Here is a 24,938-nt window from a genome sequence, read left to right as displayed (position 1 = left end):
TCGAGTACACTTGAACGTGTGAGTACATATGGCATCGAACGAGCGCTTCACTCGTTTTGTGGTTTTTGCTGTTATGCAAAGAGAGCACCACCAACACACACACCGCCCCATATCGGCGCTTTCGACAACCAACCACCTAGATGAGATGACGTTGTTGGTTTTTTTTCCTTTCCCCAAGTACTGTACTTTCGCATGAATTTCATATGCGCTGGTCTTTTTCAGTCGCCTTTTGTGGGGGTGTGCATCTGGGTTAGCTGTTCTCCTGTTACGAATAAGGTTCCTTTTTCTTGAAAATACAGTTTAAAAAACTACTTTTTTTTACGAATTCGCAACTCGCCAGCTAGCTAGCTAGCCTACCGAACAAGTCAGTCAGCAAAATAAATTATAATTTATTCTGCTGGTTTTTGTTTACTTAGTTTTAACCAAAAGACTTCGCGGTGTGTTTGCTTTTTGTGTTTTTTATTTGCCATGATTATCTTTTGTGCTTTTTTTTAGGTTTCTTTAAATTGAATTTGAACTTTATTACTTACTACTTTCAATTATGACTTTAAGCATACAGGGTGTCATGGAAATGTTCGTACATTATGGCTCAGCTTAAAATCGCTAATTTTGGTGTTTGTTAGTTAGCTTTGCCATGAAGACCAACAGAATTGGTTGATTTAAGCTCAAGCGGAGATTGTTGCAATGAAAACAATAAAGGTCAGTGGTCAGTCAGACAGCCAATAATCTCTGGGGAATCTACAGGATTTTTCAATAAGGGCGCTACAAAAGTTTTTTTAAATAAATTAAAAACGGTGTTGGATATCAATGAAATTCTTAATCCCTGTGATGTCATTTTATATGGAACTCGATTTCTTTTGCATGGATAACATGGGCATGCTTGCAGAAGTCCAGAGGTTGAACCCTATTTTCGAAGGTTTTCAAGCATAAACCAACCGATACTGCAGCAATTTCACGTTCGTTATTCTTACGAAGTTAATGAATCATCGCTGGCTTGTTGGCAAAGATCATAGACTTAACGTAGCCCCATCACAGCAAATGTCTAACCGCACGAACGTGGCGTGCAATCGATTGGACCATATCGTGAGATAACACGTTCTCCAAACTTGGCTTCCAATAAATCGATTGTGACATGTCCTCCAAGTCACTATCACCCAATTGGGGCCAAACATATTCTGTTATCAGTGAACGGTAGCGATTCCCATTAACAGTAACGTACCGGTCTTGAATATCACGGAAGAAGTACGGCCTAATGACGCCGCCGGCCCATAAACCGCAATTTTTTCAGGTTGCAATGACGGGTCATGGAGTACGTGTGGATTGCTGCCTGACCAATGACGAAAATTTTGCTAATTGACGAAGCCATTCAGTCAGAAATGGGTCTTGGACGTAGTGCTCTTAACGTTAAGGCCACTGACTCCGAATTTCGGTAGTAAATTTTGACCATTTCGACTCGTTGTTGGCTCGAATATCTTTCCATCATGAAATTGCAAAACTTATTGAAGAGAAATGCCAAAAGAGCTTCAAAAAATACGGCGTCGTTTGCTGTCCCTTTCGGTCAACTTTTGTAGCGTCCCTTTTGAAAAACTCTTTATTTCTGAATGTAAAATCAGCTTTAGACTGTCGCAGATCACTCAAGGAGATGGCTGAATATTGGGTTGCCCAAGAAGTAATTGCGGATTTTTCATATAGTCGGCGTTGAGAAATTTTTTCACAGCTTGTGACTCTGTAATTGCATTCTTTCTTCTGTCAGTTATCAGCTGTTACTTTTAGCTTGCTTTAGAAAAAAAGTGTAAAAAAGTATATTTGATTAAAGTTCATTCTAAGTTTTATTAAAAATGCATTTACTTTCTTTTAAAAAATCCGCAATTACTTTTTGGGCAACCCAATATTACAGGGCTGGACCTTATGGAGACATCTGCTAACATGTGTACTGAAGGCGTGCAAAGCAGTCGTCGTGGTTAACAATTACGGAATCCATGCTGATATACTAGCTCGAACCCTTTTCCTGACTTCAGTAGCGGAATCGCACATGATGCATGTATGTTCTTCAACAAGGCTGAGGAAAATTATTGTCTCAAGTATCTTAGCTACTGCGAATGTATGGAGATCGGCTTGTACCAGCCTACATTACTTGCATTCTTTCTGCCTTCAGTAGAGTTAACAAATCTGCTCATTTGCCGGACATGGGAACTATAAGAGGGTGCAGACATAGGTTAAGGAACTTAATCAGGTAATCGACTGCCGGTACATTTAGGTTCTTCAGCAGCAGTGTAGTTTCCGTTGAGGCCCAGCGCCTTGGACAACTTGGCGGTATGGATGACGTTCGTAACTAGGTCCACGGTAATTGGTGATGGTTGTTCCTCCAAAGACCACGTTTGAGATTAATTACAGTTTAGGTTAGGTAAAAGTTTTAGTCTACCATCAGACTCACTTAGACGTTTTCGTCCATTCTGATACCACAGGAACAGGAGAAGGAAGATACCTTCTAGTTCCTAACGGTGAACCACCCAGATCGCTTTAAAAAGCCAAACAACTTGCGAATGTTCACATCCGCCAAATTAGACAAGTTCTCAAAGAAATGAGAACATAAAGTGGAACTCCTTCTGACACAGCAGATAGTCTTCTCTTCCTCGACGTCCTCACAGCTTTGGCAAAAGTCATTACTGGCAACCTTCAGTCTGTCAGCTTGTTTTCCGATCAGATACTGATCTGCCATGACGGGCACAATGACTGAGACGTCTATTCTAGCCAGCGACAGCAAAGCGGTAGATGTTTTCAAGTCTAGATGAGGCCACATGAGCCACCCTGTGAGCATTTCAAAATTTGTGACCATCTATCATTTGTTGGCCTCCGGGCCCGATCCTGCAGACTTAGCTTATATGTCGCTAGAGGCATACCCATAGATTCCAAGTCCCATAGAAAGTGTAAGGTAGTTTCTAGCTCATCCGCTTTACAATTCCTTGGGATATCTGTATCGGCACCCAGAACAAGTGAATATTGAACTATTCAGCCATCTCGTTGAGAGATCTGCAAAGTCGAGGGCGGCTTTTGAATTCACAAATACGTTCTCCAGGGATTTAATGGCTACCTGGCTTCTCCACAGTGGTCAGATAACCAATCGGTTCTATCAAAAGTTAATTGGTTCCAAAGTAGTTATAGTGATTCCTAATTAGACATTGCCCATGCATTCTCTGACTTCTAAATATATCCCACTGTAAAGGTCTCGAGGATAGGATCTTCCTTAACCTCTAGAGACCTCAGATGTATCCTCCAAGGAGGTGCAGAATTTCAGCAAGGATTTGTTCTGAGCCTTTCTCAGCTCGCCTTGGTATTTTCTTAGCTCGGTTTTATAGATGTCCCAATTGTGTGGTGTCCTCGTGTCTTCGCCCTATTGAAGAGTTTTCTGCAGTCCTTACTCAGACCAACTAGTTCTGGGGTCCACCATGGCGTCGCTGTTTGTCCCTTCGCTTGGCACTAGGATATGCTGACATAAGCGAGACATTCATGGCCTTCGGGATCCGCTTGACCATTATGTCTATATCCTCTACAGTTTCCACTTCCTTTTCTGGTCTAAAAGAGATAGTCGTGTAGAATGTGTGCCAAAATCTATCCCAATCCGCCTTTCTTTAGTTTAGCCGAGGGACTTTCAAAAACTGTGTCAAGTACGGTCAACGGTACGGTCGGCCTATAACCTGATATAGTTCCCATATAAACCGATCTCCCGATTTGAATTCTTGAGTCCCTGCAAGCCGCAATTTTCGTCAGATTTGGCTCAAATTTTGCATATAATGTTCTGTTATGACTTCCAATAACTGTGCCAAGTACGGTTCAAATCGGCCTATAAACTGATATAGCTCCCATATAAACCGATCTCCCGATTTGATTTCTTGATCCCTTACAACCCGCAATTTTTGTCCGATTTGGCTGCATTTTTGCATGTAGTGTTCTGTTATGACATCCAACAACTGTTTCAAGTACGGCCTAAATCGATCCATAACCTGATATAGCTCCCATATAAACCGGTTTACCGATCATCCTGGTTCGGTTCCTAGAAGCTTTAGTCTTTGCTGGTTTGACAGAAGTTTGGTATGTAGGGTTGCCCAAAAAGTAATTGCGGATTTTTCATATAGTCGGCGTTGACAAATTTTTTCAACGGCTTGTGACTCTGTAATTGAATTCTTTCTTCTGTCAGTTATCAGCTGTTACTTTTAGCTTGCTTTAGAAAAAAAGTGCGCGAAATTTTGTTTACATTTGTTTGTTTGGCGTCAAAGGAGCCCACAAAGGAGCATTTTCGTCATATTTTACTTTATTATTTCCGTAAAGGAAAAAACGCGGAGCAGGTTGCTAAAAAGTTACGAGATGTGTATGGAGATAAAGCCTTAAAAGGAAGACAGTGTCAAAATTGGTTTCGCAAATTCCGTTCTGGAGATTTTTCACTTAAAGATGAGCCACGTTCAGGTCGGCCAAATGAAGTTGATGATGACCAAATCAAAGCATTAATCGAATTGGATCGTCATGTAACTGAGCGTGAGATAGGAGAGAAGTTAAATATACCAAAATCAACCGTTCATTATCACATAAAAAGTCTTGGACTGGTGAAAAAGCTTGATATTTGGGTACCACATGTATTGAAAGAAATTCATTTAACAAACCGAATCAACGCTTGTGATATGCACCTTAAACGCAATGAATTCGATCCGTTTTTAAAACGAATCATAACTGGAGATGAAAAATGGATTGTTTACAACAACGTTAGTCGAAAACGATCATGGTCCAAGCATGGTGAACCAGCTCAAACCACTTCAAAGGCTGATATCCACCAAAAGAAGGTTATGCTGTCTGTTTGGTGGGATTGGTATATTTTGTGGTATATTTTGAGCTGCTTCCAAGGAACCAAACGATTAATTCGGATGTTTACTGTCAACAATTGCACAAATTGAATACAGCCATCAAGGAGAAGCGACCAGAATTGGTCAATCGTAAAGGTGTCATATTCCACCAGGACAACGCTAGACCGCACACATCTTTGGTCACTCGCCAAAAACTGAGTGAGCTTGGCTGGGAACTTTTGATGCATCCACCATATAGCCCTGACCTTGCACCATCAGACTACCATTTATTTCGATCTTTGCAGAACTCCTTAAATGGTAAAACTTTCGGCAATGATGAGGCTATAAAATCGCACTTGGTTCAGTTTTTTGCAGATAAAGGCCAGAAGTTCTATGAGCGTGGAATACTAAATTTGCCAGGAAGATGGCAAAAGGTTATCGAACAATATTTAATTAAAGTTCATTCTAAGTTTTATTAAAAAATCCGCAATTACTTTTTGGGCAACCAATAGAATAAAAGTGTGCAATTCAACTAAATTTAGTTTGCATAAATTTTTAGCAGAATCCATGGTTCCCAAGTTTTAGACCGGCCAAACTTAGCATGCTTTTACTTGTTAATTTCTTTACACAGAAAATGTTGCACTTTTACCCACTGTAAAACATGAATATATGCCTAAGTAGGTAAAGTGTTCTTTTATTTAGAACCTCATAAATGTTTTATCTAAAAATAAAGACGTCACCTACAATTTCTCTTCCTCACTCTCTCTAATTCTATTTCTTCCATTCGTAAAGTTTACTGAGTAAATTCAAAACACTTTTATTTGTGGTTGATGCGCCACTAACATGCTGTCCACAATTGTAGGTCGTAAAAAGAATGTCTCAATTGTGGCACATCTCAATAGCAGCTATACCACAGCGACTCTCTCTAAAATGTCTCTCTAAAATCCAATGGAATGGTGAAAAATATACTGTCGACACCAACAACGTGAAGAGACATGCCCTTTCGTTGAAAATTTTCACTCGATCATACTCGGCATGTGTCACTTATCGCTATGATTTTCCACTTCAATTGAGCATTGGACACCTATAAAATTTAGCTGTGTCGAAAGTGCTCCAATTAGAAGAAACACAATCACAAATAAATAAAAAAAAAGTTTAACGAAACATTGTATCTCTTGTGTATTTTCATTAAAAATATCACAAACAATCCGCTAGTTTGTTGTATTTGTTTAACAAAATGTCAAATCTTTACGATCCAGAAGACACCTTAAGTTATTAAATGTATTCACGGTACAACAAGCTTTTCATTTAGTCCATGGATTGGTAACGACATGAAATATAGTTTGCTGGTATGCTGTTCTGTGTACACATCCATTTCTTCATCAAATGTTACGGTAGAAAGTGGGGAGTGAAACCAAAGATTAGAAGTACACGGTTATTGTGGGCCAGTGCTGATGGGACACTGGTATTGTGGAAACAAGCAATGCTTATTACACTGCCTATACAATCCCGTGGCAGCCGGTTGTAAGTTCCGGATTGACCCAATGGAGTCCTTCATCGGTGTACGTGTTCGCCAATTTTTCGTCATGAGAGAGGCACATCTCTTGCCGGGATTGTAAAGAACCACGGATCCAAGTTCTGTTCCGCCTCGATCACCGATAATTGTCGATGAGGTGCATAGATTAGAGCTGGGAAATCATTAACACAGCACCCACTCCCTTTATACCAGCTGGCCGAATACCTCAAGTACAGCCCAGTTTCCCGGCGCAGGAAGTGGTACTCGCAGACGTGCGTGATGGGATGGACCGTAGAATCAGCAAGCTAAATCTGGAGATAGACAGGGTAGTCAACGAACATAGGAGGCCATCGTAGCGCAGAGCTTTGAATGACACTGAACGCCTGGGTCGAATCCTAGCGTGAACATCAGAAAAAAATTTCAGAGGTGGTCATCTCCTCCTTATGCTGGGGACTTATGTGAGGTACCATGTCATTTGAAAAAATGGCAGTCAATGAACATAAGCGGAATATGTGGCTGGAACGCTTGAAGCAATGTTACTTAGGAATCAGTTTAGGAAAACTGTGGTATATTGTTAAGTCACTCTCGAACCCCGGAAGAAAGGATGACAGGACCTCCGTCATTATTGGCTACGTAACTGTGACTTATCCGAGGAGATGTGCCAGGTTGTCCAACCGGCAATTTTTTAAACAAGAGTGCCAAGGATAGGAGGAGAGCCATTCATCGTATCCCTGATCTCCGAGCGGATGGGTAGCCATAACAATTTACCTTGGACAAAGTTACGAATGTCTACCGTAGCGACAAGTCATCCATGGCGTTGGTCTGCGACAGAATCTCTATACTGATACTTTAGAATTTGTATCTACAATACATGGTGCGGAGTCACAACCAAACACTAAGTGCAAAATTTCTGCCAAATCGGACAAAAATGCGGCTTCCAGGGGATCAAGAAATCAAATCGGGAGATCGGTTTATATGGGAGCTATATCAGGTTCTTGACCGATTCAGACCGTACTTAGCAGAGTTTTTGGAAGTCATTACAGAACGCTGTGTGTAAAATTTCAGCCAAATCGGATAAAAATCGCAGCTTGTAAAGGCTCAAGAAGTCAAATCGGGAGATCGGTTTATGGGAGCTCTTTCAGGTTATAGACCGATTTAGACCGTACTTAGCAGAGTTATTGGAAGTCATAACTGAACACCAAGTGCAAAACTTCAGCCAAATCGGACAAAAATTGCGGCTTCCAGGGGCTCAAGAAGTCAAATCGGGAGATCGGTTTATATTAGAGCTATATCTAAATCGGAACCGATATGGCCCATTTGCAATCCCCAATGATCTACATCAATTTTAAGTATCTGTGCAAAATTTCAAGCGGCTAGCTTTACACGTTCGACCGCTATCGTGATTTCGACAGACGGACGGACGGACGGTCATGGCAATTTCGACTCAAAATGTCGAGACGATCAAAAAAATTTATACTTTATGGGGTCCTAGATCAATATTTCGAGGTGTTACAAATGGATGAAGTTGATTTATCGCGCATCAAGCCTTTTATAGAAAGATATAGAAGTATGCTTTTCGCAATAGAAATTGAAATTTTAATACCAGAACGCTTGAAACTTATTCTGGTTTCACAGAATCGAGAATTCTTCAAGCTTTGAGTATAGAGTAAGATGGCCTCTAAAAAAGTATTAAAACATATCGTAAGTCAAAACTGCATACCCAATTCTTTGTAGGGTGTTGGTATTTATAAAAAAGGTGACGAAAAATAAATATACGATTCTGCGCATTCAGTACATGTATTTTTTGGCACCATGATCATGTTTTCTTGACAAAAAAATATTTTTGTGTTTTATTTCAACGTAATCAGAAAAAAACAAGCGTTTTATGTTTACGGTTGTGTCATGTAAAATAAATGTTTGTGTTTTATTTACACAATACCAGTGAACATGAAAACTGCTGGATGATAGTTTTGTGGCTTAGTTAAGATGCCGTTAATTGGAAATTTTACTAATGGCCTATCGATAGTCATTTGTTTTACATAATTTATTTGTTGTTAAAAATTTTTGAGTTTCCTTTTTTTCATTTTATGCATTATCGTCAATTACGGTTTTGTGATGCTGTTTCTCTTCAATTGTCCTCGAAGTGTTGGCGTTTTCATTTGTAATTTCCTCCTTTGAAAAAATTCTTCGACAAATATTGTAAAGCAGCTGTGGCCCTAGAGAGTAGTAACTCAAAATTTATAGTTTTAAGTTTTGTCCCCCGAAATCACCAAGGAAAAATGCCGTTTGGTTATACAATGGAACATAAACTTCATTTCTACGATGGCTTAACAGTAAATATAGGTCAAACAACTGGCATTTTAAATAAGTACACCAAGACTAGGTGAATGTTTTTTGAATGTAGTGACAGTAAGATATTTTGACTTATGATAGTTTAGTTTAACAGGTGTGTTGTATCTATTTTTGTTGTCGTGGGTTAAGGCAACGATTTTCTTTTAGAGAATATATTGCTTTTTGTTGCTGTCGTGCACTTTTGTCTTTGTATCTTTCGATCGATTGAATGTACTCGTGTACAGGTAGACCTCCATGAGTGCAACTGCTTATGGTCTTATACCATGTGCAGACCAAAGCTGTTTTGAGCAAACGACTCGTTTTTCCATTACAATTTATAAGGGCAAAACGATTCGTTTGCCACAAAAACGAGTCATTCAAAGCATGTAAGCCCAAATAAATGCCTAAATTGTGATAAATAAATACAGCCCTGGATAATGTCAAAAAATAAAAAGCGATTTTTTTCCAAAAACAAATTTTTAAAATCACAAAAACTTTATCTGTAAAGCAAGAAGAAATAAACCTTAGCAGGGCATCATAACATTTACGTTAGAGTGTGAAAAATGCATTGTTTTGAAAATTGCATTTTATCACAACATAAATGTGATGATGTACTAAAATTTTGTTTATTTTATAATTTTTTAGAGAAAAATTCAAGGTTTTATTTTTTGACATTACTTAGCGCTGTGTTTATTTAGCATAATTTAAGCATTTATTTGGGCTCACTTACTTTGAATGACTCGTTCTTGTGGCAAACGGGTCCTTTTGCACCTTATAAAATGTAAAGGAAAAATGCATCGTTTTCAGAGTATTATAAAGTGAAAACAAGTAAAAAGGCGTTAAGTTTGACCGGGCCGAACTTTGGATAGCCAACACTTCGGGTATATACGTAAACCACCTTTCGTTACAATCCGGTGAAAATGCATACCTTATGCCCCATAGCAGCTATATCGAAATATGTTCCGATTTTGACCAAATACTAATAAGTACAAGTCATTGTTCAAATGTGTATATCATAATATTGGTCTCTTTAGTAGCTATATCTAAAAATAAACGAACCTGAAACATATATGACACGGACGTTGAAAGGCCTAAGTCACTGTGTCAAATTTCAGTGAAATCGAATTATAAATGCGCCTTTTATGGAGCCAAGACTTTAAATCGAGATATCGGTCTATATGGCAGCTATATCCAAATCTGGACCGATTTGGGCCAAGTTGCTGAAAAATGTCGAAGAGCCTAACAAAACTCACTGTCCCAAATTTCGACGAAATCGGACAATAAATGCGCCTTTTATGGCCAAAAAACCTTCAATCGAGAGATCGGTTTATATGGCAGCTATATCCAAAACTGGACCGATCTGAGCCAAATTGAAGAAGAATGTCGAAGGGCCTAACTTAACTCACTGTCCCAAATTTCGGCGACATCGAACAATAAATGCAACTTTTATGGGCCCATAACCTTAAAATGAGAGATCAATCTATGCAAATTGCAAATTTTGCGCATGAACATTCCACTAAGTGAGAAGTTTGCCCCTTCTCACATATCAATGAGATCGATCTATACGACAGCTATATCCATATCTGGACCGATCTGTGCCATATTGTAGAAGTATATCGGGGGGCCTCACTTAACTCACTGTCTCAAATTTGGGCGACATCGGACAATAAATGCGCCTTTCATGGGCCCAAAACCTTATATCGAGAAATCGGCCTATATGGCAGCTATATCCAAGTCTGGACCGATCTGGGCCAAATTGAAGAATGATATCGAAGGGCCTAACACAACACACTGACCCAAATTTAAGTGAAATCGGATTATAAAAGCGCCTTTTATGGGGCCAACACTTTAAATCGAGATATCGGTCTATATGGCAGCTATATCCAAAACTGGACCGATGTGGCCCAAGATGCAGAAAGATGCCGAAGAGCCTAACAAAACTCACTGTCCCAAATTTTGACGAAATCGGACAATAAATGCGTCTTTTATGGCCCTAAAACCTTAAATCGAGAGATCGCTCTATATGGCAGCTATATCCAAAACTGGACCGATCTGACCCAAATTGAAGAAGGATGTCGAAGGGCCTAACATAACTCACTGTCCCATTTCAGGAAAATCGACAATAATAAATGTGGCTTTTAAGAGCCTAAGACCCTAAATCGGCGGATCGATTTATATATCAATATATAGTCCGATATAGCCCATATTCGAACTTAACTTGTTTATGGACAAAAAAGAATCTGTGCAAAGTTTCAGCTCAATATCACTATTTTTAAAGACTGTAGCGAGATTTCAACAGACAGACGGACAGACATGGCTAGATCGTCTTAGATTTTTACGGTGATCAAGAGAATATATACTTAATAGGGTCGGAAATGAATATTTCCATGTGTTGCAAAAGAAATTACAAAATAAATTTACCCCCATCCATCGGTGGTGGGTATAACGAGTCGTTTGTTCAAAACAGCTTTGGTCTGAACATAGTCTATAAGTCTATCGTATAAACGTTTCACCTATGCAATATTCATAGACGGAACTTGTGTTATGTCCTAAGAGGTTTGTCTGTAGTTTCTCTACTCGCTTAATTTGATTTTTAGAAGAATTTAATTTTACTGTTTCATGTGATGGTGACAATAAAAAAACAAATAATTTTAATTATATCATGGTCAAAAAACATCGAGAGAGAAAGTGATCATCGCCAATGGGAAAGAGATTTCCTCTTGGTACCCTATTGTTAATCCCTTTTGAGATGATTAATATTGTTTATAGCTCATTATGTTTTTCGACATTTTTTTCTATTTACTTAAATTGTGATGGTTTCTTCAAGAATCATCTGAGGATATGAATCTGTATAACCAGATTCATAATCAGGTTCTGCAAACAGTTTCAAGTTTCCCTGGAATGTGAAATTTCGTTCCTAATCTTGCTTGTTGGAAAGCTCTGCCAATAGCCTTACATCTTTTTATGGCCAAACGCCAGGTACAGGTGTAATTTAAACTGTTATGACATCGTTTTTAGAGGTTGAGGGGTTGAGTTGTTCACAAAATCAGAAATGCGTACATTATCAAAGAATATTATTGCGGCGTAGCATATCATATTCACATTTTTGCCCGATTTTATTAAAATAATATATGTTAGCAATTCGACCACTTTTCTGGTTGTTGGATTTCTAAAATGACGTCCACTAAACAACAACACCATATAACAATCCCATGGCGACGATTCTATGTGCTAGGTTAACCCCAGGGTTTCGGAATGGAGCAGGGCTATTTTTGCCGGAGCGGGCAAAATTTGCATTTGATACATCATCAGGGGCTGGCGACTTAAAGGAGTCGAAACTTTTTATCGCCCAAAACATTTTCGGTTCAGTTTCTCCAATAACCTGCGACGAATGCATACCAGTGACAACTACTTCTAGAGCCATGTCGTTCGCTGGAAAGTTTCCCTGGAAATGTGTGTCAACGAGTAGTTCTGTTTCCTCACTATACATCGTCCTTGCATTCTCTGACTTCTGAATATATCCCACCATACTATGTCTAAATCCTCCGCAGTTTCCACTTTCTTTTCTGGTCTAGAAAGGATAGTCGTGCAGAATGTTTGCCGAAATCTATCCCGATCCGCCTTTTTTCTGTTAAGCCGATGGACCTCTTTTGCAATATTTTCTTCCCTTCCCGACTTCCTCAAACTCGGGTACTTTCCAAGTTTCAGTAGCGGGATCACGCTGCTCATCTTTCAGACATCGGATTCTATAAGAGTACTCAAAGAAAGGTTGAGGCATGGGATAGTTGTGAGCACCCATAGGCTGGAACATTAAGTTCCGGTCTGTGTGGTGTTCACTGCTGTCACGAGAAGCTTAGCTGCGAGCGCGAGGCCGCGTCCACAGGTTGCGGAAAGTGGAATGCCCCATACGTAGTGGCGGTTTCGAGCGGAGAGTCTGAGTGAGAGGCCGGGCGGCACCGGCTCTTGTACAAATACTGAGTGCCTGTGATGCTCGATATGACAAGGCGAGTTATTGACGCCTATAAATAACCATCCTGTGGACCGGAGGGAGCTTGCTCACCTACTGAAGCTTGAAGAGGATCGCCACTTCCACATGAAAATGTGGTTACAACAACAACAGTTGTTAGGTACTCGACTCCTGGTTAATCGAGATTCTTCAGCATCAGCGTAGAGATTCTGTTGGAACCGGCGCCACGGTAAATATTCGTAACTTCGTCCACGATTAATTATGGTGGTTATCCATCGGCTCTGAGACCACGGGTACGACGATTGGCTCTCCTTCTAGCCTCGGGAGAGGCTCGGGATACTCAATAAATTAATGGGTTAATAACCTGGCGTAACTCTTCGCGTAGTCACAGTTACTTTGCCAAAAGTGACTAACGTCCTTTTATCCCTTTAACGGGTCTCTTAATCCACAACTTCCCTAAACCGGTACTTAAGTAACATTAGCTCAAGGCTTCTGTCCACATATTACCCTTATGTTCGTTGACTACCCTGTTCCTTTCCAGATTCAGCTCGCTGATTCTGGGGTTAGTAGCGTCCATACAGTGAAATCTATCACGCCCGTCTGCGAGTACCACTGCCTGTGTCGGGAAATTGTGCCCCACTTGGGGTTTTTGACCGGCTGATATAAAGTGAGCGATAATGATATCTCGGAATTCCCTTTCAGCAACTAGCACATTCGAGGCGGTGTCAGCTCACTGAAGCGGCGATTGTTGTACTCTCTGAAGCCGACCCATTCTGATTGATACACGTTCAGCGCTTAAGGGTTACGAAATCAGTAGGTCGGTCGCTGGTGAGTATTATTATCGGTCGCTAGTGAGTATTATTATGATCCTAAAAAAATGACGACTTGCCAGGATAAAATCCACAAATTTCACTTATGTACGTTGACTACCCGGTTTATTTCCAGATTTAGCTCGCTGATTCTGGGGTTAGTGGGGTCCATACAACGAATCCCATCACGCTCGTCTGCGAGTACCACTGCCAGTGTCGGAAAATTGTGCCCCACTTGGGGTAATCGACCGGCTGGTATAAAGCGAATTTCCTCTCGGCATCTAGCAGATCCGAGAGGGGGTGGTTCAGTTCAGTTCACTGAAGCGGCAATTGGTATACTCCTGAAGCCAGCCCAATCGGCCTTCTTCTGACTGATAAATGTCCGGCGCTCAAAGGTTATGAAGTCGGGTGTTCGGTCGATGGTGAGAATTATGAGGAGGTGGTCTGATCCCAAGGAAATTACGAGTTGCCAGGATACGTCACTCAGGAGATCAGAGGAGGCAATGGAAATGTCTGGAGAGCTGCTGCACCAACTCGTAATTCTAGTGGGGGCGTCCTCATTCAACGTGTAGAACGTGGAGCCTTCAATATGCTCTGACAAAGCTATACCCTGCTAGTCGTTACCTAGAGGAGAATGCCATGAAACGTTATTATGACCAGACAGTAGGCAACTAATGTCGGGCCTCTATACTTGGCCATTTACTCTGAAACAACTGCCGCTCTATCTCGGCAGTATTCCATGTACCGGCTAAAACTTACCGACACCGACCAATTATGGAGGTGGTTCTGGCCAACCGAAAAGAACTACATGGTCCGGGGTTCTCTACCATCCCGTCACGAACCAGAAGCGCGCGTAGAAGGCACTTCGGAATGTGCCTCTCCCATGATGAAAAAAAACGAACACACAATGAGGCGGCAGCCCCTGGTCGTCGAAGGGTTCCATCAAGTCAATTCGGTACACGGAACCGACTGCTATGGCATTGGTGTCTCGTTATCCTTTGGAGAATCTTTATACACATCTCTGATATAGCATAACAGAAATTCGTTTTTGATCCTCCTCTTCCATAGATCTTTAGATATGATGAGTGGTCTATTTAGTGGACCAATATATCACACATCTTTAAACTATTTCTATTTCATTTATTATCAAGATTCTATGAATATGCACAAAATACATACCAACCATTTGATTGTTAACAAAATAAGAAAATGAAACAAAAAAAAAGTAGCAGCAAACGAAATCTATACCCCTTGGAGAAGGAAGGAAAAGCATTCAGCGACGAAAAGAAAATACACTTTCCTCGACTTGATTATCTCAGAGTGTTTTTCTTGTATTTGTTAAGATTTTCAAGAAAAATACAAATAGAAAAAAAAAAAACATTTTGAAAGAAGAAAATGTTGCTTGGTGGCGAATAGTCTGAATGTGATTTTCAAACGAAACGGTTGTTACTTGTTTAGTTGGGGGCAGAAAAAAAAACACACAAAAAATAGGCAAATCAAAGTGAAAACATTAAAAAAAAGGAGAAAACTGAATAAGTTGAAATTTAAACCGAAATAAAAACAAAACAATTCTCCAACAACAGAAAACATAAATTTAAAAAAAAAAAAAATTAAATTTAAATAAAAAATATTGAGGAAAAAATCAAGGTGTGTTCAAAATTGTCACTTTTGTTGGTGTTTGAAAGAAAGTGTAGAAAAAAGAACAAAAAAAATCGAAAACATATAATTAACTAGCACTTACATCTGTTTATATATGTACATTATATAATATCAGGAAAAAACATGACAATTTCAAGTGATTGACCAATGTCATTATATAGAAAAAAAAAACAAAACAAGATTTAAAAACGTAGAAAACACAAATTATTTGAAAAAAAATCACCTTCAAGTGATGTACGTTGTCTCTACAAATTCAGAATACCTATCTACTTTTTTTTCTTCTTCAAAAACAATGCAATGCACTGTGTGTGTGGGGAGAACCTCAAAAAGAAATCACTTTTCAGAAGTTGTACGTCAACAAAACAGTGTTTTTTTTCTAGCATATTTTTTTTTAGAAGGCCATTAAAAGTTTAAAGAATCTTAAGAAAAAATAGACAAAAAATAAGTGACAAATAGAACACTTAAGAGGAAAACATTAAAAAAGTCAAAACTATTTTGAGTCTTGTAAGGTGGTTTTCTCATGTTTTTTGCTTCTCTCTCTCTCTCTCTCTCTTGTCACATATCTATATCTCTCACATCATTAGTGTGTCATACATCTGCTAAAATTTGTTGTTCTCTTAATAGCCATCAAATAGCTTTATTTAGAACACCTCGGGCCAACAGATGAAAAAAGTTGCTGTTTCGGAATTCATGTTTTTTCATTCAGTAGCATTTTTGTTTATACAAGAAAACATGAAAATTTGTTGGCACACACCCACACACACACATTATTCATTCTCTTTGCATCCCTGGCGAGGGAGAAAGAGTGTGTGTAGCATGGATTCTCGTGAAAGTCAAAATATTTTGAAAAATAGATTAAATAAAATATTTAATAGTTTGTTTCATTGTGAATTCATGGCAACAACAACAGCAGCAACATCATGTATCGTCATCATTATCGCCTGCTGCCACACAGCACCTCATCATCGTCAGCATTAAAAATTTCGGCAATTTTCGAGAGTGAAAGAGGTGGTCCAACAACACGCACGCATGCACATGGACCAGAATAAAACCACCTACGCAAAGTTTTGAAATCTTGTTTTTGTTTTTTTTTTTATTGTATAGCAGCAACCACCGCACCATTTGCAAATGGTTAACGTTTTTTTTATCATGAAATCCCTATGCATTATTACAACTAAAATGTTTTGAATTATTTCCTAATTGTTTTTTGCTCAATTAATTTTTATTTTCAAAGTGGGTAAAAATTATGGAAAAACCAATTCGTCCCCAGCGTAATCGTCGTCATAGTAGGTGGGTTTTTTGAGCAGCGTTTCATTTGTTTATTTTCTCTGCCCAATTTGAAGTTAATGTCGTTTTTGTTGTTTAGTTGTTATTTAATATTCTAAAATTTTATTAAAATGTTTATGATATTTTTATTTTAGCATGGCTATGCTGCGATGACTGCATTTTTCATAAATAATTAACGCACTCAAATATTAAACAAAAAAAAAAATTATAATTAAATTGCAATTTAATCGATTATTGTTATTTAGTGCTTTAAATTTATATTAAAATGTTTATGATGTTTTTATTTTTGTTTATGCTGCGACGTCTGCATTTTTTCATAAATAATTAACGCACTCTAATATTAAACAAAACAAAACAAATTATAATTAAATTGCAATTTAAACGATCATTTGTTAAAATATTCACTAACATGCCACATAAATGTCCGTTACTCAATGAATTAAAGCACACTTTTAGGGGCGAACATTTTTCATTGTCATTAGCGGTGAGTATCAATATCACCAAATTAGGCTATACAGAACACAGGATTCATTAATGACCTAACCTTCCATCTTTCCTTCAGTTGCGAAAACATAAAGTGGAAAGACCCCATGAACATCATTAATGATATCAAATCTGCCTATTGAAAATATAATCACATGGGAGAAAACCTAAACAAAGAATTAATGTAAAAGGAGAACAAATTGACTTTCTCAATGCCTAGAGATGGGCGATGGGTAAATACCCAAAAGGTATTTATCCGGTAAATTGGTAAATACCTGGGTATTTACCTATTTATTACCAAAAGCTGGGTACTTATAATTTTGCATATATCTTGGGTAAACAAATGTTTTCCAAACAATTTTTGATGATTTTGTATTCTTTGTATATAAACCTGATATTCTGATCTCATAAAATCGGATTTAAGTTATATATAGCAGCTATATAGACCGATCTCCAGACTTAAAGCCTTGAAGCAACAAATTGGACGATATTGAAATCGAATGAAAAATACCCCTTTAATAGGCTTATCAGACTATATCGGGAGATCGTTCTATATGGCAGCTATATCTAAACATGGTCCGATGTGGACCACATTTGACAGGATGGATAAGGGTCTACAAGAACACACTGTGCCAAATTTCATCGAATTCGGGTAAAAAATGGATCTTTTAAGGCCTCAATAACATTTATAGGGAAATCGGACGGTCGGTCTAAGGGAAACTATAACAAATATAGTCCGATCTGAATCACACTTCAGAGAAATGGTCTACCCTACCCTTTCCTGTGAAGTGTGATTCAAATAACCAATGGCTTGCTCACCTATGAGCTTGGCCTACATCGCTTCCTCCACATGCAAATGTAGCTGCAACAAAAACAAGAACAACATGGGGCAACTACAGCAAACACACTTATTGTGGATCTTTTATGGTCCCAATAACATATTTAGGGAAATCGGGCGGTCGGTCTAAAAGCAACTATATCAAATATAGTCCGATTTGAATCTGAATAGGGGTAGACCCCTACCCATTTCTCTGAAGTTTGATTCAAACAACCAATGGCTTGCTCACCTATATGAGCTTGATCTAGACCGCCTATTCCACATGCAAATGTAGCTGCAACAAAAACAACATGGGGCTACTACAACAAACACACTTGTTGTGGAAATCACCACTTTTTCCCATGGCAGCCGGTTGTACATACCGGATGACCCGATGGAGTCCTTCATCGGCAAGGGCTGCCGCCTCAGTGTACAACACACTGCTACAACAACAACGACAACTTTTTTCAAAGGTTCCTGCGTATAATCTTCAAAATCAAGCTTTAAATTAAAAAATGTGTATGAATGTTTGTTTTTTTAAGTTGTTGCATGATGTGCTTTAACCATGTAATCTGTTTATATTTTATCTCTACAAGATATTAATAGAGATTTCTATATATTTCAGACGCGCTTGGCCCCCTGAGGATGATCTGCATTATCCACGTGCAGCCAAACGACTATTTACACCCGAAATCAAACGTATGCTTAAGGAATGGCTTGTTCGCAGACGTGAGAATCCCTATCCCAGTCGCGAAGAGAAAAAACGTTTGGCCATAGACACTGGATTGACGTACACACAAATATGCAATTGGTTTGCCAACTGGAGACGCAAACTGAAAAATGCCGAGAGAGAAAAATCGAAAAAGTCCTGGGGACACCTGATAAAAAACTACAATACCAATGCCAAAGGCAATGTGGAACAATTTAGTATATCCTCTGAGGATAGCATATGGGAAGAGGAGGAACAATTTAGACGTAATCACAGTGATGAAGAGGAGGAAAATGACTCCATGTGTGACATAGAAGGTTCAAGTGGTTCCACAGATAACGCGGAGCCACCCAATGCTAGTAGTGGTAGCAGTAGTAGAGAACAATATCGTAACGCCTCGCTAAAAAGGGATTATAAGCCAAATGTGTATATGGGAAACATGACGTTGCATAAGGATCACAATGATTTGTTTATAGGTCGAGAGGTTGATGTTCTTACCACAAATGCCACTTGTCAAATTACCCAAAGTGCTGCCAATATTGGCACAAAGACCAAATATAAGCAAAAAATGATGGAGAAATATTTAAGGGACACCTATGATGGTAGTGAAGAAACTCCTGCTATGGCATCGGCTGCCACATACATACAGGCATATCATGCAGAAACCCCGAATTCAGAGCATGCCACGGTATTTTGTAATGCCTCGAATACAACTATTATCAAATCGGGTGCCGAACTATCCAAATGGCTAGAAAGCGCTGCGAAATTTACTCCAAATAAGAATAACTACTTTATTGAATGGAACAACAAGAGGTGGGTATAGCGACAAGTAGTATAAACTAAGTTGCCTTTGGTAATTATATATGAATTTTTTTATATTTTGCAGAAATAAGTCTGACAAAAAGCCATTCATGGGAAAATCATTTCCCTCTCCCACGGGAAATGAGCAACACTCAACCTCATTGACGGTGGTGCCACTGTTGTATTCAACTACCGCCACCACCACCAGACCAGTAGTACAAATACAAAATAGCCCAAATATTCCCCAGGCACATCATTATCCAGAACCACCACAAAAACAACTACAGAACACTCATTTGGGTTCCTTGGAATCCGATCACATCTATAATACCATACATCATAAAGATGAACTAGATGCAGCCGAAGCTTTGGCAAATTTAGCCTTTAATTGTCGCCAACGTATGATGGATTCCAATATTAATGCAAGAGTTAACTTTCAAAGACCCTTAAATGCGATAAGTTCCTAATAAAAAGTTCCTATGAAAAGTTTGGTAATGTCTGCTAAAATCAAGACCAAGACTAAGGCTTTGAAACATAGCCTATTATCCCCTCTTATTGTCGCCCCCTATACTCATTGAAAGCCATAAAGCATTTAGATTTAATGGATTAGAGGCAAACGGAACTCGAACTATACAACTATTACTTCTATTACTAATACTACAACAAGACAAAAGCATTCCAGCACTATGGTTTATTTTTGAATAGAGTGCGGAAAGATACAATATATATATACAAATTATTTTGTGTATATAAAGTGAAATTTAATAAATGAAATTAACAGTTGTTAAATAAAAAAATAAATATTATTTTCAAAATGGTTTGGTTTTTTGAAGTACTACATATGCTACATATGGGTAATATGTGGTGAGAATGGCAGTAACCCTACAGCAAATCAGTAAGGAAAGGCAAAAGTCGGGCGGTGCCGACTGTATAATACCCTACACCTACGCTATAAGTACAATATGGGAGCTGTATCCAATTTTGAATCAATTTTGATGGACCTCGACGGATGTTTTCAGATGGGTTGTTAAAAATCCCTATCAAATATCGAGCAAATACCGTTACTACGGTTGACAAATGACAATGTTATTGCAAATTACCCAAAATCTGACGAACATATGTATGAGAGCTATATCTAAATCTAAACCGATTTCGAGCAAACTTCTCAGATATTGTGGTAGTCGTCGAGGAAAGCGTTATTCAAAATTTTTGCAAGATTGGTCAACAAATGCGCTTGCAGTGGCTCTTGGATTGAAAATCGGACGATATATATATAGACAGCTATATCTAAATCTGGGCCGATTTCTATGAGATTCACCAGTAATGTCGAGAACTATAAGAAAATCCTTCCTGCCAAATTTCGAGAGAATCGGTCAACAAATGAGGACCTTATTGCAATATTTCTCAAAATCGAATGAACATATATATGGAAGCTATATCTAAATTTGAAACGATTTCAAGCAAACTTCTCCGATATTGTGGTAGTTGTCGAGGAAAGCGTTGTATAAAGTTTTGGTAAGATTAGTAAATAAATGCGCTTGCAGTGGCTCTAGAAGTGAAAATCGGGCGAAATACATTTATGGCAGCTATATATAAATCTGAACCGATTTCTATGAAATTCACCAGCAATGTCTAAAGTCATGAGAAAATCCCTCCTGACAAAATACGAGAGAATCGGTTAACAAATAATCACTTTATTGCAATATTTCTCAAAATCGGACGAACATATATATGGAAGCTATAACTAAATCTGAACCGATTTCGAGCAAACATATCACACATTGTGGTAATAGACGAGAAAAGCGTTGTATAAAGTTTTGGTCAATGAATGCGCTTGTAGTGGCTCTAGAAGTGAAAATCGGGCGAAATACATTTATGGCAGCTATATCTAAATCTGAACCGATTTCTATGAAATTCACCAGTAATGTCGAAATTCATAAGAAAATCCCTCCTGCCAAATTACGAGAGAATCGGTTAACAAATGAGCACTTTATTGCAATATCTCTCAAAATAGTACTAACATATATATGGAAGCTATATCTAAATCTGAACCGATTTCGAGAAAACTTCTCCGATATTGCGGTAGTCATCGAGGAAAGCGTTCTGCAAAATTTTGGTAAGATTGGTCAATAAATGCGCTTGCTGTGACTTTAGAAGTTAAAATCGGGCAATATATACATATGAGAGCTATATCTAACTCTGAACCGATTTCCATGAAATTCGCCAGTTATGTCGAGAACCAAGAGAATATTCTTTCAACCAAATTTCGAGGAAATCGGTTTACAAATGTCAATTTAATTGCATTATTACTGCAAATCGGACGAACATATATATGGGAGCCATATCCAAATATGAACCGATTTTCTTCAATATCAATAGGCTCGTCTCTAGGCCGAAAAACATGAATGTACCAAATTTTAAGACGATCGAATTAAAACTGCGACCTGTACTTTGTACACAAATTAACATGGATAGACGGACAGACAGACAAACAAACGAATAAACAGACAGACAAACAGACGGACATAACTAAATCGAGCCAGAAAGTGATTCTGATCCGATCGGTATGCTTATCAATGGGTCTATCTCTTTTCCTTCTGGGTGTTACAAGCAAATGCACTAAGTTATAATACGCTGTACTACAGTAGTGGTGTAGGGTACAAATAGGTAGGCAGCAGAAGTCGATGGGTTATCAGCAGAGTTGTTTAAAGCTGAATATGAGGCGCTGCTGTAAAGGAGTGTGCATTAACATATCTATAACAAAGCTGCTTTTTACCCTTCTTGTGCCCTTAACAACTTGCATGGGTATCTATCTACCAAATTTTCACAGATATGCCAGATACTAGAAAAAGTAGAAGTAAAAGCATCTTAAGGACAACCGGGCGGAATCTTATTAAACGTTCGCCATTCGGCATTCATTTTGTTTTTTTTTTTGATTTTTTTAAGACAGTTTATAACACATGGACATTTCTAGCAATTGGATAGATAAAATCTGGCCCTGGACGTGCTCAAGATGTAAAAATGGAGAGTACATTTAGAGTGGGTGCTACATATATTTGATTATTGACCGATACAGACCAAATTCGGCACAGGTGTTCGAAGTCAATCAAATCGGTAAAGAATTGTGCCCTCCAAAAGTTCAGGTAGACAAATCCATAACTGGTATATAGGGTATGTCGGGTAGGTAGTTTCAGGTAATTGACCGATTTAAACTAAACTTGGAATATACATATATTCGTATTCAAATGCAAACTCGAGAAGGCCAATGGGAGCTATAAGAGGCTATAGACCGATTCAGGCGAAATTCGGCTCAAGCTTAAAAGTTTTATTCGAATTACGCTTTATATGGGAGCTATATTTGGTTATTGACCGATTCAGACCAAACTCAGCCTTCAGATGCTTAACAAAACGTTATCTATATATGAACCGATTTGCTGCATTTACAATCCCAACCGGCATTCACTTATAAGAAGTATTTGTATAAAAATGCAAACGCCTCTTTCGAAAAAAGCGTTTTTAAGACGAATATCAATAAACCTCTTCCCCTCCCAAACTATAATTTTCCTAATTGTCAACACAATGCACTGCATATATAGGGAACATCCCCTGCGTGTTGGTAGCGAGAAAAAAAGAGGGACAGATGAACATGGCTATCAAGAATATTTATATCCTTTGTAGAGTCTCAAGTTAATATCTCAATGAGTTAAATCGAAAGGACGAAGTTTTATAACCCCATCCTATGGTTGAAGGGTATAACAAGGGAGGGATACTGTGGAACCTACGGAGATATAAGAATGTAGAACAATAACTTGAAAAAACTACTACAAACTGCTCCCATGGCAGCCGGTTGTATGTACCGGATTGACCCGATGAATTCCTTCATCGGCAAGGGCTGCCGCCTCAGTGTATCACACACTGCTACTACAACAACAAAGTTTTTAGGAAAAATTTCGATAGTATTACATTAGGAACATCGAACTACCTGAAGCCCTGCCTAGCCGTTAAATACCCAGCTTGGCTTATATAAGAAGGTCGATAGAAGGCAATGCCTGAAAAAAGGATAGGCCTGACAGAAGGCAAGGCCTCATAGAAGGCCGGGGCTGACAGAAGGCAAGTGGAGAAGAAAAGAAGGAAGTTTGTGAAGACTACTGTGTCTTCTCCTCGTAATTGTGGGGCAATAACAAAAAGGTGTTCTTCTTCGTGACCGAAGACCAGCGCAGATGTCCGTTTCCCCTGTTTTCAGCGCATCGTCATAGACTTTACTTTGTAATGAACAATCAGGAGTGTTTCGAACTGTCTAACGGCAGTTCGAAACACTCGGCCACAGGGCCTTGGCTACACTGTAACTCATGGAGGTAGCCCACAATTTTTTCGTGCTTCCACCGTAAGCTGGCACAGAGGAGGCTTTACTGATTCAGACGTAAAATCATATCTGGTCCTGGACCCAGAATACCCTCACAGCCCTCTCCATAGTTTGATGACATATTTTGCATCTCTTGGCCATTATCGACTTCCGCGCTGCCTGACTGTCCACGAATATCCTGGCACGTGAAAGCTGTGGGCATCCCACAGGAGGTCCGGTCAGTGTGGTGATCATTGCTGTCACGAGAACCTTAGCTGCGAGTGGAATGCTCCATACGGTGTAGCTGGCGGCACCGGCTCTTGCACATATACTGAGTGCATATGATGAGCGATATGACAAGGTGAGTTATTGGCGCCTTTTAAGTGAGCTTGCTCACCTACAGGAGCTTGACTAGGATCACCATATCCACATGAAAATGTGGCTATAACAACAACGAGAAGCTTAGCTGCGAGCAACCGGGCGCATCCAAAGGTTGCGGATATTGGAATGCTCCATATGGAGTAGCTGCAACAGCAGTCGTGGACATTCAACGGTATCGAGTGGAGATTCTCAGTGAGAGGCCGGGCGGCAACGGCTGAATACTGAGTACCTATGATGCTCGATATGATAAGGCGAGTTACTGGCGCCTTTAATTAAGCAATGGCAACCATGTTCCCGCGTCGATTGGTCCTTTGGACCGGAACGAGCTTGCTCGCCCATAGGAGCTTGGCGAGGATCGCCACCTACACAGGCAAATGGGCTACAACAACAACATCCTGCTAGTTCGGTAGGGCATCCCCTCTGCATTGATGTTTCCAGAACTTTCAGAATCTCGAGGACCTCCACCTGAAATACGCTAAAATACGCTACACAAGTCCAGAAGCCTATATGATCGCTTAATACCCATGAATGCTCCCACCCCGGTGCCCACAATCCAACTTTGATCTACCTATATCAGAGATCCTGGTAAAGACGGGTTAACTTCAGCAGAGAGATCACTTCACGGGAAGATTATGTCCAGCTCATTAACAAGGTACATAATTCGTCGCTGGCCTCCATGCACCATCTCCAAACCCCAGCATACCAAAAGAACGCAAGGCTCTCGATTGCCTTAGTCTAAGGGCGATGTTCGTGCAACCCCCAAAATTAGCGATCCATTCCGGGCCGGGGGATAAACCACCAAACTCGTCATGATCGTTCCAGTCTATACGACCGATCGCTGGAACATGGTGGCCACTGGTTACTTAAAGGCGCCAATAACACGCCTTGTCAAATCGAGCATCATAGACATTCAGTATTTATGCAAGATAGTCCGCGACTGCAGTTGCAGCTACTCCGTATGAAGCATTCGACTATCCGCAACCTGTGGACGCGCCCGGTAGCTC

General features: G+C 39.4%; 1 protein-coding gene across 2 annotated transcripts; it reads left to right on the top strand.

Annotated features, from left to right (window-relative positions):
* Positions 1-19,928, top strand: LOC106086964 (iroquois-class homeodomain protein IRX-1). Of its 2 annotated transcripts, none has more exons than XM_013251808.2 (4): positions 1-18; positions 16,349-16,404; positions 18,327-19,223; positions 19,297-19,928. In XM_013251808.2, exons 2-4 carry the CDS (start codon positions 16,361-16,363, stop codon positions 19,676-19,678), a joined length of 1,323 nt encoding a protein of 440 aa, XP_013107262.2. In that variant the 5' UTR covers positions 1-18; positions 16,349-16,360; the 3' UTR covers positions 19,679-19,928. The 2 variants fall into 2 exon arrangements, with proteins under 2 accessions (XP_013107262.2, XP_013107261.2); XM_013251807.2 differs by lacking the exon at positions 1-18 and adding an exon at positions 14,885-15,102.
* Positions 19,929-24,938: the final 5,010 nt, after the last annotated feature.

The sequence above is a fragment of the Stomoxys calcitrans genome, chromosome 3 (assembly GCF_963082655.1).
Source record: "Stomoxys calcitrans chromosome 3, idStoCalc2.1, whole genome shotgun sequence".
Lineage (NCBI taxonomy): Eukaryota > Metazoa > Arthropoda > Insecta > Diptera > Muscidae > Stomoxys > Stomoxys calcitrans.
The sequence above is the reverse complement of the archived record's forward strand: the minus strand, read 5'-3'. Positions and strand labels throughout refer to the sequence as shown.

Coding starts and splice junctions, on each gene's coding strand:
- LOC106086964 (XM_013251808.2), top strand. CDS start 16,361: ATGGAAAAACCAATTCGTCCCCAGCGTAATCGTCGTCATAGTAG. Junction 16,405..18,326: donor CGTAATCGTCGTCATAGTAG/GTGGGTTTTTTG, acceptor TATATATTTCAG/ACGCGCTTGGCCCCCTGAGG. Junction 19,224..19,296: donor ATTGAATGGAACAACAAGAG/GTGGGTATAGCG, acceptor TATATTTTGCAG/AAATAAGTCTGACAAAAAGC.